This window comes from Megalops cyprinoides, chromosome 6 (assembly GCF_013368585.1).
Source record: "Megalops cyprinoides isolate fMegCyp1 chromosome 6, fMegCyp1.pri, whole genome shotgun sequence".
Classification (NCBI taxonomy): domain Eukaryota; kingdom Metazoa; phylum Chordata; class Actinopteri; order Elopiformes; family Megalopidae; genus Megalops; species Megalops cyprinoides.
In genome coordinates, this window is record NC_050588.1 from 21,804,528 (window position 1) to 21,819,288 (window position 14,761).

Sequence of the window (14,761 nt, forward strand, 5' to 3'; positions counted from 1 at the left end):
GGTGCCCCCTGTTGGGTAGTTAAGATCATTACAGAGAACGGACAGCAGACTATCTATCTGTAGTGATGGGTAGGTGAGGCTTTGTGAATCCAAATGTGGATTGAGCTTTCATATGTCAACGACTCGCTAATTTGAGTCGTTGATGACATTGATCATTGAGGTTTTCAAGTCACTGACAGCACAAGGATAGCTGTACCCATAGCGTATTTCATGAAGCCTAAGGCTCCCATGACTGCCTACCACACCATCAGTGGTTGGCTATCATGGCGCTTAGCAGTGTCTTCAAATGGATGCATATGAAGCTACAAGACATATACATGTTGCCTGCAGGCCGTGTTAAAGCAGCCAGAGATTCAGGAATTCATTACTGAGATATGAAATTTCAGAACAATAATCATTAATATGAAATCCTTTTTAGCATGGTCAGGTTCCCAGTAGTTTGTGTTTTGATATTGCTGGGCTTTTTTTCTTTTTAATTAGAGAGAAATATGTATTTTGGAGGTTTACTTCACAGTTCAGTGTTTAATATATTAGGAAACTGCTGTTTGTTCAGTATCGCTCTGTAATCTCTTACAGCAGGGTGTTAGAATGTCCAACGCATTGAGTAAAACATGAGATATACTGACCTCTGGTGGAGACAAGGAGAGAGACATGTACCACTCAATGCAACAAAACCAGGCACTGAATTATCGTATTTGACACAAAGTTTTAAATAAATAAATAAAGCAGGAACACTTTGCATTTACTTGATTACATAGTCCCACTGTAAGCTAGCCCAAACCCTCAGCAGGTGTCTATGTATGTGTGCGTATTTGTATGTGTGTGTATGTGTATGAATCTAGTTGGATAGGTAAAGGCTATCTAGAATATACAGCAATGCCATTGAGCCAAAAGGCCTTTAAAGTATGAGCTCTGACTAACCATTGAAGAGGCATAAACTGTTTTCACTGTTTTGGACTGAAGGGCCTTGATTAGAGATACATTCCTGTTCAAATACAGCACAGCAATAGCAGCCTGACACAAAACCTATAGCTATGTGTCATACTGAAAATGTTATGGAGTAAAACATGAACTGAGTATTTTAGAGATTGCAGAGCTAGCATGTATTTGTCAAACTCTGCCTCCTGTTGGTTTGTGACATATATACAAATTAACACTTAGGTGTCCCTCAACCTTACGAGAAGAAATACATTTTAAAATATTAATAAAATAAATTATGTCTACACATTCAATAAATGTTGGTATGAGAATGAGAGACATAGAATATTGGGACTACAAAGACAATTTCAGGTTTTTTTTAAATACAAAAGTCCATTCCTTTTACAAATTTCTGATCCAAAATATACAATTAAAATGAGCCAGATACATGTCAGAGCATTTGTTTGATCATATTTACAAAATGGATTGCTGTACCTTCTGTAGACTTGAAGTGTGGATGTGAAGTCTCTCAACCATTTAAATGATAATATAAATTAAACAAAAAAAACACATAAATCAAAGCTCATTCCTACAGTGCTCAAGAGTACATCTAGCCATTTACACACAAATTACAGACAATACCAAGCTAAAATAGTGCTTTGGCCCTCCTGCCAATTGAGTCTTGCCTCCTGTCAAGGAATCCATTAACATATAGTCCTTTCTCCTTTCCCATGCCTGGGGAAAGCTCCTCTATTAAAACTACAGGTAGTGTGGCCATAGTGGATGTCCTCTTCTGTTTAGAAGCCACCTTCCTGTGGGTCATCGCATGTGGGGTAGCTTTGCAGCACCTTTAACGGCTAGCCTGTCGTGGCATAGGGTTTAGGCTGACCGCCCCAGCTGACCCTGGGTGTTGATCTTGTGACCCATCAGGGAGCGTCTGAATCATATTCTCCATGGTCGGAGGGGTCAGAGGAATCGTACTCGTCGGCAGATTCTGTGAGTGGTGGGTAGGGACGCGGCTGGTCAAGGTTGACATATGTGACCTTGAGGCTAATGTAGTGCTCCCCCTCCAGGCCAGACAGGATCTCTAGGACCTCCGAGACAAGGGTGGCAAACGTAGGGCGCAGGTCCGGCTCAGGGTCCCAGCACTGGAGCATGATGGCATATCTGCATAGCCAAGAAATCTCGTTACCCCCTCACACCTCAAACCCAACAACCAGGTGCCAAATGATATCAAAATGACTCAGTTAAAGGGATAAATTAAGTTAAGAGTGGGTAGCAATGTAGTGGTAAGGAGCAAGGCATCAGTGTGGTGTAGTGGTAAGGAGCAGGACAGCAGTGTGGTGTGGTGGGAGCAGGACTTGCCTAAATAAATATCCAGCTGTTTAAATGGATGACATGTAGGAATTGTAAGTTATGTGAGTGTTTTTGATCTGGCTAAGAGCTGGATAAGCAATGTAACGATGGCAATGATGATGATGTATTGATGCCTTTGTACGCAGTAAAAGGTTGTCAGTAGTCATTCAATATCATAGTATTTGAAACATTATGTAACACAGAACCTCTAACTAAAGGTGGACCTGTATACTTCTAGGAGGGTTCACAATGGAGGTGTTCATGAACCTTCACTCAAACAGGGTTTAGTCATTGCAATCTTTTGCTCCTCGTTCGCTAATCTGTCACCCAGCACTTCCCGTGACTCCAAATTTCCAAAGCTTTTGCTGAGTACAAGGTCATGTGAGCCTGTAGGGTTTATCATTAATGTGTACTGGTAGACTGTGTGGGGGTCTGCTTAGTGTCCAAATGGCCAAAATGGTGCAGTTATACATTTCCAGCATCTACAGTGGTTATTAACTCCTGTGGCACAGCACTTGTGAACTTGAAGCAATGCAATCGACTAACCATAAATAAAGGATGTAGTGAGTGTTTCATGTTGTTTTAGACTGAGAATGAATGATCGCTACATGAGACTGTTAATTACCTTGACAAACATGTACCATACGATAAGGAAATTCTACTTTTGATTTTCTACCAAGCCTATAGAGGACATAATTATCATTTACATGCAGTTACTTCAAGTGGCCTCCTACACTCACATGAATCTTCTCCCCCACCACCCATTCAAGACTATTTTTAAGTGTTAAAGTGTGACAAAATATTCCTGAACAGGACAGAACAGGAGGAGTGTATTTATAAAAATGGTGCTAAAACCCAGAAAACTAGTCCGTGTTGGAAAATACTGTATCTTCTAATCAGTATAATGTTCAATATGCCACTTTAACTCACTGTCCTATAGCACAATTAACCAATTGGCACTTATGTGACTCCCAAAATGGAGAACATTTATAAATGGGTGCACTTATGCAAGAGATTATTTCAACAAAGCCAGATGCTTCTTTAAAGAAATAACTGGAAGTTTCAAATCAACTTTAGGTTTTCTGGAAAAAGTCAGTATTTGAAAACATTTGACAGTGAATCCCAGGGAAAATGTGTCATTGGAGGTAACAAGCACATGTACTGCCAGTGCTCTTTACAGGGCAGATTTATACAGGTGTAGTATATAAAACCAAGCACTGCAGCCATTTCAATGTAAATAATGTAAATACTTGTAGAGAGAGGATGGCTTACAGAGGGTCAGGGCAGTACTGTGGCTGCGGAAGTCTCCGCCCCTTCAATAGGTAATGTGTGATGTCATAGGGGTCGACCTCAGGGTAGGGACTGGCTCCTCTGGTCAGCATCTCCCACATCAGGACCCCAAAGGACCACTGCAGAAGAGAAGGCAGCTGTGTCAGTCAGGGAAACCTGTTTCTCAGTAGACAGACCATTCCTATTCACTGTATTAGGACATCTGATATCTGAACCAAGCTGACTAGCATTGAAAGTAAGATCGCTGCACTCAGTCAAAAATATAGATTTTTTATTTTTGCTTTTAAGATAATGCCTACAGATGCATGGAGAAAAGCAAATATGAAGTAGTCAGAAAAGTGCTGTCCTCATACTTCAAAAAACATATACATTACTGACATTTAGCAGACACTTTTATTCCTCTGACTGGGCCAGGATTGCACAGATTCTGCTTTGTTGTCTGACTTGGTACATGAACTCACCACGTCTGACTTGGTGGTGAACTTTTGTGTCTGCAGGCTCTCAATGGCCATCCATTTGACTGGCAGCTTGGCCTTTCTGTGGTCCTGGATGCTATAGTACTCCTTGTCGAAGACGTCCCGTGCCATACCAAAGTCGGCCACTTTCACCGTGTACGACTCGTCAAGCCTGCAAAGGTAACAGGCAAAGTATACTGAGTATTGAAGAAGATTTCATGGCCATATTTTCGGAGCCATGTTAAACTTTCTCTTTGAATGACCTATTATTTTTCCCTTATTTAAAATAACCCTGGATAAATAAAAATTCAGGGCACCTAACACAGCTTCCACATCAACACCCAGTTGTCAGTAATTTCCATTTAATACTCCACACTGGCTGAGCTTGTAATGAGGTGGTTGTATTCTCGGATTGTGTAGATAAGTCATAATGGTGTAAATGACCTCCTGATTTCCAGCTACTGGCCTCTTTCCCTCTGCTCAGGTTCAGGGCACTGACTCACATGCAGTTGCGTGCTGCCAGGTCTCTGTGCACAAACTTCTTCTGCGCCAAGTACTCCATCCCCTTGGCGACCTGAAGCCCAAAGCCAATCAGGTCCTTCACTGTGGGGTTCTAGGAGATGAAGGTACACAATGAGATGCAGAGACATGCATGAGTGGAAAAATAAATAGTGAGGACAGGGATCGGTCAAATGCAAGTGGCAAGAGATGGCACCATTTGGCAAAATGACACAAGCGGATAGGAGCATCCAGCAGGGAGCAAATTTCGACTTTTTTACTTTGGTAAACTTTGGAAGTCCTCTAGACTTTGGAAGCTCTAATTAGTCATTAAGCTCCCCACATGGAGCTTCATTTCCTACATGGTGCCAAAGATAAAAAAAGTATTTTTCCCCAATGACCACTGAAGTTGTAAATTTTTTGTTTTTATGAAATGCAATTTTGTAAAAACTATTTTTTTTGAAAATAGGGCAGTGGGGTTGCCTTACAAATAGGATAATATTACATGCAGGCCAAAACGGTATCCCACCATTTGGTCAATTCCCCTGGAATTTTTGGTAAGTGCTATTGCTTATCAAGTCCGCTCCATTTTTTGGAAAAAGTGGAAGAAAGTAATCAGAAGATAAAATGCATCTGGTTCACAAAATCCAAGATTACATAATATAGGTCATTTTTCATCAAGGTTGTGAAAAGCTGGCCCCAAGTGGAGCATTCCTCACGGTGTCCACCCACCCTGTTCTCACAGCGGATGAAGTGACGCAGGTCTCCGTGCTTCATATAGGGCAACACCACCAGGGGGAGCCCCTCCTGGGGCAGCAGTATGCCCAGCAAGGAGAGCACGTTGCTATGGTGGAAGCCCTTCATCAAGATGCCTTCCTTCAGGAATTGTTCCACCTCCTCCACGTCTGTGATCCCTGAAATCATGCCACACATGCTAACAAAATTAAAACAGCTCTATTGAAGGTTTGCGCCTAGAGCTGGGAGAGTGAGGCTTCGTGAACATCGAACGTTGGAGCTACAAAACGCTATCAATGACTCAATGATTTGAACCATACTGATTTGCTGTGGAGAGAAAAATCTGTTGATTGCTTCGGCTAAGTCAGTGATTGACAGCACATGGCAGCTCCACCCATTGTGGTGTTCTCGAATCCACACTCTTCTATCACTTGTACAATGCTCTGACACTCTTCTAGAAAAGAGTCTTTTAAATTTAAAAAAGCTCAAAGTTTGACATAGTCCTGGGTTTCAAACAACTGCAGATGTAATTAATATCATAACTCACCATGGTGTAATTTGCTTCTACACGGTAGTCTCTGTGTGCGTGTGTACAGATACAAACACTGGGAGTGTACAACCTCTGTATTTTCACTCTCCCAAACATACTTCTTAATTTCCCTTCCACGCAACAGTACCCCCTGAACTCTGCAATGTACACCAAGAGATTTTACAGAACCATAAAATAAAAGAGTTACTCACTGTTTAAGGACTTCACTGCACAGTGGATTTCTCTGTCATTGTGGTCCCTGAGGTAACCGTGATAAACTGTACCAAAGTGACCTGAGCAGACAAACATGACTGGTTTCAGTATCGAAAGGTAAAGTCTTTGAAGTGGTGTTCAAATACTGTAACCATAGCGGTGAGAGGACATGTTCTGATGGACTGTAAACTTCAGATAGTGGTACACAATGTAGTATTAGTACATTAGTACCACTGAATACACCTTGGTACACAAGGTACATTCAGTGGTACTAATTTATTATAACTTTTATTTACCCAAGGTACACCCCCCACACACATACACACACATACCACGCATACAATTACCATAGTCACAAGGAATAACATGCAATGGTGAGTTAAATTCAAATTATTTGGGTTTTACTTATTCACTCACCAAGTCAATCCAAAACCAAAACAGACCTCATCATATTTTCATGTCTTTGCATGTCTAGCAGGATCTAGAAAAGTGAAGCCTTGACAGTTGCTCGATTAAAAACTAGCTATTTTCTTTGCTATAATGTTTTTAATAATAAAACCGCTTTAATTTCCCTATGTCAGCCCCAAAGGGGAACACCCCACAGTTTTAATACTACGGGTGTAAGCAATAGTAGAGGAGTCTTTTATGCTCTTCTTTTTGGCATGCAGACCGATCTCTGCTCAGGAGTACACGGCAGGACCTCCCCACCTTTCCCGATGATCTGGTGATGCTGCACGTTGAGCATCTCAGCCGGGATCAGGACGTCCTTCACTTCCTCCAGGAGCTCAGGCCTGAAGCTGGACATGGAGATCTTCTCAGGGGGCATGAGTGGAGTGAGAGTACCATCCAGGCTGCCAGCATAGGCCAGGCCGGGGAAGGCCACCAGCCCCCCTGAGCTGGAGGCAGTGATGAGAGGCAGCTCTGGAAACAGGGTGAAGGTAAGGGTAAGGGCATCTGGTGAATATTACACTATATAGTCCTTCTGTCTCTGCATCCATCCTGCCTGCCTGCCCTCTTGTCTGTCTCTCTTTCTCCCTCCATGTCTCAGATTGAAAATCTCAAGTTTTTCTTGTAGTTTCTTAGTTTTCTTTTTTTTTCTCAAGAGAAACAAGTGTTATTGAGTCGCTGTTTTTTGCATCTGAGTTTGTTGCTTTGCTACATGCTGCACACACCTGCTTTTGTACTGTGTAACTTGCCATTGGATTGTTCCCGCCTGCTGCTTGCCCACGGCTGCAGTGTCTACATTTACATGATTGCCAGGGGTTAACAGAATGTCTGACTGGGTCTCACCTCGTCTGTAGTCGCCCTCAGGGGACAGGTCCGCATGGCTGCCAGTCCGGTTCCGGCTGTGCGAGATACGAGACAAGCGGGTCTCTGCCAAGGTGGCTGAAATTCCACAAGAGAAAATGATCAGCCACGGGGGATGAAGCAGACTAAATAAAGAGCACACAAGGCAATGTTTCCACTGCTGCTGAGCAGGCACCCCATGCATTTTAAACATAGGCCTCCCACTGGCACAATAATTTACACAATGCCTACCAGCTACCTAGCGCTAGGGACAAAGAGAGTGAGGGTAACACAGCGGAGGCCTGCTCTCACCCTTCTTCTTCTTCCTCAGGTGGTTCATCACCACGAAGGCCAGCACGGCCCCAGCCACCAGTGCCCCCAGGATGCCCAGCACGATGCCCACCATGGAGTGGTTATTGATGATCACCACACGCCCCACGTCCTGCCCGTCCCCGTTGATGATGATCTGACACAGGGAACACTCGTTCAGAAGTACAGCCTGTGTCTGCTATTTCCTCCCACCCACCTACGTTGGTCTTCTTAACAGCATTATTTTATTGCAAATGAGGTAAGCAGTTGCTGAACAGTTATCATTATTCTTTTATATATTAATTATAATAATGAGTAAATCTGAGTCAGTCTGGATAAAGGTGTTGGCTAAGGAAATTAATAATATATGTACATATACATGTATATGATGATTTAAATATGGTAAGAGATCAGCAAGAGTGAAAATACAGGCTTAGACACAAATTTCTTATTCCTTTTTCAGTTTCTTAGTCTGGTTGACCTGGGGGCAAATAGTTTAAGAACTCTTAGTTTCTGTTGCCTGGGGAGCAGCCATTACGTCACTCTGGAATTCCGATGTTTCGCAATCACATGTCTATTTATCCTAGTCTACTGCTATAGTGAACCTTCCCATGACGCATCAGAATGAAATGTATCCAGCCATTCAGTGATGGATCAAGAATAACATACAACAGTTCTGAATTCCTCCACATGCTGCTGGACTGATACTTTGATGTTTCTTTAGGCACTGTTCGTTCTTTAAATCCAACAGAGATTAACAGATTAAACAAGTAAACACCAACAACTGACTGACCTTGACAGGTAACCCTTCACTGGGGACAGTCAGGTTTTTTGGGATCCTGCAGGTAATTTCATTGTCCAGAACTTTGGCATCACAGTCGACTCCTCCCACCGTCATGGTAATGGTCATACAGGAGCTGACAAGGTTCAGTTTCTTGTGCTTTAAAAAGGCACGGTTGAGTAAAATGTCATTGCTGCACCATTTTTTCAGAATGGTGTTAAACTGACTCCTGTCTGAATATAGTATATGTGAGTGAGTTTGTACTGATTTGTATTTTTTTTAATTTATTTATCTTGGTTTTGCACTTCTGTTAGTCTGAGCTTTACATTGGTGACATCACTGCACATGTAGCAGGGTGGTGTAGCTGTAGTGAGCAGGACATGTAACCCAAAGTTCAATTCTCAGATGGGGCTCTGCTCTACACCTTTTGCGCTCAACTCAAAATAAATTCAGCAAATATCAGCATAAGTATCTCAACATCTAGTAACTATTTCAAAAAGCTGTGAGTTTTCTTTGTTGTTGTTAAAATGGTGGAGCCTCAGCTTTACGTACATGCAGGGATACTTCGTCCTCACCGGGGTACAGCCTAAGCACGCGGCCCTCGTTTTCAAAGGGGATTGGTTCGGCAGACGGGTGGTAAGAGAACTCCTTCTTCCACAGCCCCACTGCTCCGTCCATGTCGAAGGACAGCTCACCTTCCTCAGACTCATCCCTGTGGAATGGAGGGGCCATGCACTCCATCTCCGTCGGACCTGCCTTGCCGCTACACTCCTGAAACAAGACGAGAATAGCTCGGGTAGGTGGCTGCCTCCAAGCACTGACCCAGGATCAGCTGTCCCAATCCTAACAGTAACTGCAACCAGTTTTGGGAAAGCTTATTCAGAGTCAGTGACTGGGGGTACAATCTACCAGCACAGTTCATTTACACACTCTTTAATTTATTCACTACTAATATCAGTAAGACATACAGTACCAGTCAAAAGTTTGGACACACTCTTCTTTCTTTATTTTTACTATTTTTCACATTTTGGAATGATAGTAAAGACATCAAAGTTATGAAAGAACACAATTTGAATTATGCAGTGATCAAAAAAGTGTTATAAACAAATAAAAACTATCTTATATTTTAGATTCTTCAAAATATTTTTTAATATTATTTTTTTAAAAGAAATTTAACATAGGCATCAACATCACTATTTATATTTGTCTATGGAACAAATTTCAAGCATTTAAGTGTAAGTCTTTAGATTTAAATCTCTTTCAATGCATGTTTCCCATTATCTTAGTCTGGTGTTTCAACTGTTTGACTGGTACTGTAACTCTGTACTGTAGGAAAACTACACAACTAAAAAGAAATTTCCAAAAGGAATAAAAAGTTTGCATTGTGTAGGACACGTTTAAAAATCAACAACGAAAGAAAGTGTGCCAAAATATTCAGTTAAAAATTTGTTTCTGCTCCCGAGTGGTTCTTAGCACAGGCCAGAACCAGCCACATCATCTGCTGACGTGACTGGAAACCCACAGGAGCAGAACAGATTAGCTTTGTTCCTCCAGGGGTAGGGGTGGGTGGGTCAGCTAGGGTTTACGCTGTGCACCACTGGCACCGCGTGACTCACTGAGAAGTGCATGAATGGCATGGTGGTATCCATGGATGTGCCTATCTTCGTTTCAGTGTCTGCCTCAAAGCACAATGTGGGATTTTTAGTCTGAAAAGTACTCGCAATGGTTTTCATGTGTATGGGAGGATTGTGTGAGCCTTGCCCTGTGCAACAGTTGTGACACTGGTGTTCAGCTGATGCTCACAAAAGCAGGGGAAAATGTTTCTGCTATTGGACAACTTCAGTTTTAGCAATGATAACATTCCAATTTTTTTCTATTGACTTGTATTTTACTTCACACACAGAGAGTTATTAATGCACGGAATAGCACACCAGAATTTGTAGTGAAAGCAGAAAGCAGAGTGTTCAAGACCAGGTAGAACAAAGCGCTAGATACACTCCAGAGCCAGCTGAATGAGAACCCAAGTTTAATGATGAAAACAGGTAATTCAGCCTATCATGGCCTTATGTTCTTGCATTAGAGGAAATTAATAACAGTGTGGCATGTGTTATTATGGACCTGTGAAAATATGGTGGTATGACAGCAAGATAATAATAATGTATTTCATTTAAATATTGCACTTTCACCTCAAAGCTGTTTACCGTGAGGAAGAAATAACTCACTTCGACTGCCACATTTAACCAGAGATAACTCACCACATATCAGATGAGGTTGAGAGGGAGGGATTTACATGAAATTAGTGTGGAATAATTGGATGGAAAAATTGACAGACCCAGATTGGAAGCTTTGCCAGGACACTGAGAAATCCCCTCCTTTTTTTGGAATGAGTGAACTTCAATGACCACAGTGAGTCAGGACCATAATTTAATGTGTCATCCAAAGGACAGCGCACCCGACAACAAAGTGTCCCCATCGCTGCAATGGGGGAGTGGTACCCTATTTGGTTGACTGGTTGAATACTGCCCTCTGTTGGCCATCCAAACACACTCCCAGCAGCCACCTGGTATTCCAAAAGGCGGTCCATCTATGTGCTAGCCAGACCCAGCCTCACTCAGCTTTAGCCATCAGGCAGGCCAAGGCACCTTTTTCCTGCTCAGATGACGAAGAGTTTTGACATGCCATGTCATGTCAGAGATGGATGATGGAATTCAGCAGGTCTTACCCCAGACACAGGCTTCAGGTAGCTCTCATTGGGCTTGAAGCGTATGATAGTCCTGTAGACTGAATCCAGGTTCCTTCCTCTGATGATGATTCTGGAGCCTCTGTAGTTAGAAGAGAACCATTGAGAATGACAATCAATCCAGCGAGGTCTCAGAAATGGCTGAGGAACAACACAGCCATGCCATCAGTCACTCTTTAATTAGCTGCAGATATACAGTGCCCTGGCAGTCCTGACTCAGTACAATGGCATCCATATGCACAATAAGTCGTAAGGACAGTTACCTCTAGCTACAGAAGCAGCCTTTACGCTGTAAAAGCTGTTTCTCCTCTCAGCTAATAGAGCTCCACCCACGCATATCCTGGAAGCAGTGTGGAATCCTGTTTACTTTTCGCAAGCCATGTAAACATATCACACTGTGCAAACCACTGCTTTTTCTCTGCATGTTATCTGCACCAAAGCAATGAAGAGGATACTGCCCCACTTTCCTGAACCGTTTTCCTAATCCTCCAGGGATGGGTGAGCGAGGCCTCATGAACCGCATGGTGGAGCAGCCATGGATGTCCAGCCATTGACCCATATGAGCCAATCAAAACCCTTTTCTCTCCACGGTATAAACGCTAGGATTGGATCAAGCCAGGGAGTAACTGAGATAACACAGGGTAGCGTTACCCATAGTGGGATGCATGAAACCTCACTCTCCAGTCACTACTGAGAAGGCAGGCACCCTTTCAGTGATGCCCTCATACCTGTCAAAGCTGCAGTTGGGAACCACCTCTGTGATCTGCGGTGTCTCTTTGTAATGGAAAACCTTGAGGTTGAGGGGATATTCATCAATGTGCACCTTCAAGATGGCATCCTTCACCTCTGACACACGCTGAGTCAGGCAGACAATGGAGGAAACGTTCCCCTCAGATACGAAAACACTGCAGACATACACAGAGGGAGAGAGAGAGAGAGAAAGAGAGAGAGGGCAGATTTAGGATTTGGAGGATGCCAGCTTAAAGGTATGTTTGATTTGCCTTTCCTTTGGTTTTGAGGACCCTTTCTGGGTGCTTTGCAAGAAATACAGCTAAGGCTTCAACTTTGAAACAGCCTGTCACACCAGTAAAGAGATATATTCATTATTGCTGAGGAAAACTGCATGACTGCTCCAGAAAAAAAAATGTCCTTCCAAGGTGTAATTGACACAGAGTAAACATAAAAACAAGAGTAAGTGACTAGCAGAAACAGCAGCGTAGTGGCACAATGGTGACTGGACAGAGGCCAGGACCATATCAGGAGCAAGGGCACAAGTGGACAAACTTGAAGCTTTTACAAGTGAAGTCAAAATGGGTTTAGAAGCCCCCAAATTAAACTGAAACATAGGGCCAGAGGAACACAGAATGAGAGAAATGGACAGGCCAAACAGCAAGTTTAACACAGACTGATCGCTAGAGTAACGGGCATAACAGAGGTGAGTGCTGGAAGACTCCACTGACACAGGTCCTCCTTATATATACAGGAGAGACACACAAACATTTCTGGAGGGTGTGAAGGCTCATGAATAGAGCCGTAAGCATAAAGGTGCAGCATCAGCCAGGCCTTCCTACATGCATATGTGTGTATGTCAATGTGCCCTCCAGGGCCTACTGGCAAGGCAGGCCCTCCAGACTGTACATACACAGCAGTATGTCAGTTCACAGTGACATACACATTTATGCTATTAAACAACACATTTCTACAATTAACTAGCATTACGTCATACAACAATACTTGATCAAATACAATATCCATTTTTCTCCACTATATCCTTCTCTCACTAAACTATTTGGATCAAAGTAGAGACACGTTGTTATTTAAGACAGCTAAAGGCTTCTCATTACATTTTGAAAATCTATCATTAAGTGTGTGTCTTCTCTCAAATGTAGAGCTGCCGCACATAACTACAGATGAAACGTATGTGCACATCTTCACCCTCGAGCAACAACACATTTAAACATTGTATGAACACCAAATGCTAAAAGTTGAATAATTTCTGTTAGAATTCTTTCAGCATGAGTCAACAGATCACCAAAATACAGCATGAAGGTAAAGCATTTTTCCTAAATACAGATGTTCTACTACAGTTCAATCCCCTCTTCACAAACAGAGTGTGCATTAACACAGTGAAACATATATATGTCGTTCAGTAGTAGAGAATTTGATAGCAGGTCTAACATTACAATTCTTTTCTAAACTACCATGTACTGATTACAAGAACTAAAAGCACAACAAGCAGAATGGCTTTTTCAAATGAAATACAGTACATATACAGACAAGAAGGAAGAAAAGATATCAGCACCAAGAGCATGAGGTAAGTCAAGACATAGGCACGTGGACACTGTCTATTTGCCTTCACCTTTTGATTGGACACGTAGCCCCACCCAGGGTGACTCCCCTGGTCTTTCCTGAATCTAGAAAGTGCCCAGTCACGGTCACAAGGGTACCCCCGACCTGAGGCCCGTAGTCTGGCTTTATCTGCATGATGTCAGGTTCCTGGCAGAGGAAATCACAAATTCACAACTCACTAGAACTGGGCCCTTCGTCACATATTACAACCAATTTATACAATATTTTTATGGCTTCTAATCAGGTATTTCATTCAAACCCACAGCAAGACTGGTAGGACCGTGCGGTCTCGTTATCGGTGTTCAACTGTAGTTAATAGTGGATATAAATGTCCATGCACAGCTTATCTGGTGGCAAGGCGATCCTGCTGGGAAGAGCAGCCAGTGCCATTACTTTCCAGCAAATTCTCTTAGTGCAAAATGGACACTTTACCACAAAGGTGAATCCTTCAATTCGAGCTTCCCCGTCGATGGAGTAACGGCCTTCCACCCTCCCTTCATGTACTTTTGCCGTGATGTTGAGAGGCTGGGACAGCTCCTTCGGGCCTGCATTGATCTTGCACACGAGGCTGAGCAACATCAGAGTGGAAGGTTAGCCCAAACCATCAATTCTATTGCTTAACATGTCAGTAGTTCCTACACAAGTACTCAGTGTTAGCTAATCAGTCTAACCCAGTCTACTGTCAGCACACTACTATTACTTAGTAATCAGTAGTGTATGTTGCTTGTTGTTACTTACTGTGTGCTGTTGCTCTTGTCTGGAATTACGGCACAAGTGGTTTGCCCCACATTGACCTCATGAGTTTTAGAGCTAATGGCAGGCCGCAGGGGTGACTGGAACTCCCAGCCACAAAGGGTCAATTCTGTGTGACCATCAGGGGGTGCTCTCTTTGGGAAGAACTGTGCCAATCAAGGGAGATAAAGTGAGTCAGCATTAAGTAAACAACAGCTGCTTAGAGGTCCACTGATTTTCCCCCTGCTTACCTTTGAAAGATAAAACTTGTTGAAGTAGAGCGTATATTAAATAGTCAGTGTCAGATGGGATAATCATTGAACAAAAAATCTCAAGAGAAATATGTTAGCGTACAGTGGATCATTGTAAGGACTGGCAAAATTTTTGGATACAAGACATAAATGATTAACATTTCTACCTCAGTGGAAAAAAATAAGCAGTGCCTCATGCCCATCAGAGATCACAATCAAGCACCTGAGACGGAAAACATGATGGACAAACTGGACTGGCAGATTTATCAAGCGATTGTTCCAAAAAGTTCCGGTAAGCACAACATGGACAGCCAAAAA

The 14,761-nt window shown here is 42.7% G+C and overlaps 1 protein-coding gene across 2 annotated transcripts in view; it reads right to left on the minus strand.

The window, feature by feature from the left end:
* Positions 1–428: 428 nt before the first annotated feature.
* Positions 429–14,761, minus strand: part of mst1rb (macrophage stimulating 1 receptor b) — a 32,504-nt gene continuing 18,171 nt past the window's right edge. For both annotated transcript variants that reach the window (XM_036531055.1, XM_036531054.1), the window contains exons 6-21: positions 14,199–14,359; positions 13,893–14,028; positions 13,471–13,607; positions 11,840–12,016; positions 11,094–11,193; positions 8,924–9,142; positions 8,384–8,530; positions 7,594–7,747; positions 7,285–7,380; positions 6,703–6,915; positions 5,994–6,074; positions 5,250–5,431; positions 4,523–4,632; positions 4,026–4,191; positions 3,547–3,683; positions 429–2,085 (exon numbers count right to left, since the gene is read on the minus strand). In XM_036531055.1, the coding sequence (XP_036386948.1) occupies positions 1,845–2,085; positions 3,547–3,683; positions 4,026–4,191; positions 4,523–4,632; positions 5,250–5,431; positions 5,994–6,074; positions 6,703–6,915; positions 7,285–7,380; positions 7,594–7,747; positions 8,384–8,530; positions 8,924–9,142; positions 11,094–11,193; positions 11,840–12,016; positions 13,471–13,607; positions 13,893–14,028; positions 14,199–14,359 (2,457 nt within the window). In that variant the 3' untranslated portion in view covers positions 429–1,844. The remainder of the gene's footprint in view (positions 2,086–3,546; positions 3,684–4,025; positions 4,192–4,522; positions 4,633–5,249; positions 5,432–5,993; positions 6,075–6,702; positions 6,916–7,284; positions 7,381–7,593; positions 7,748–8,383; positions 8,531–8,923; positions 9,143–11,093; positions 11,194–11,839; positions 12,017–13,470; positions 13,608–13,892; positions 14,029–14,198; positions 14,360–14,761) is intronic.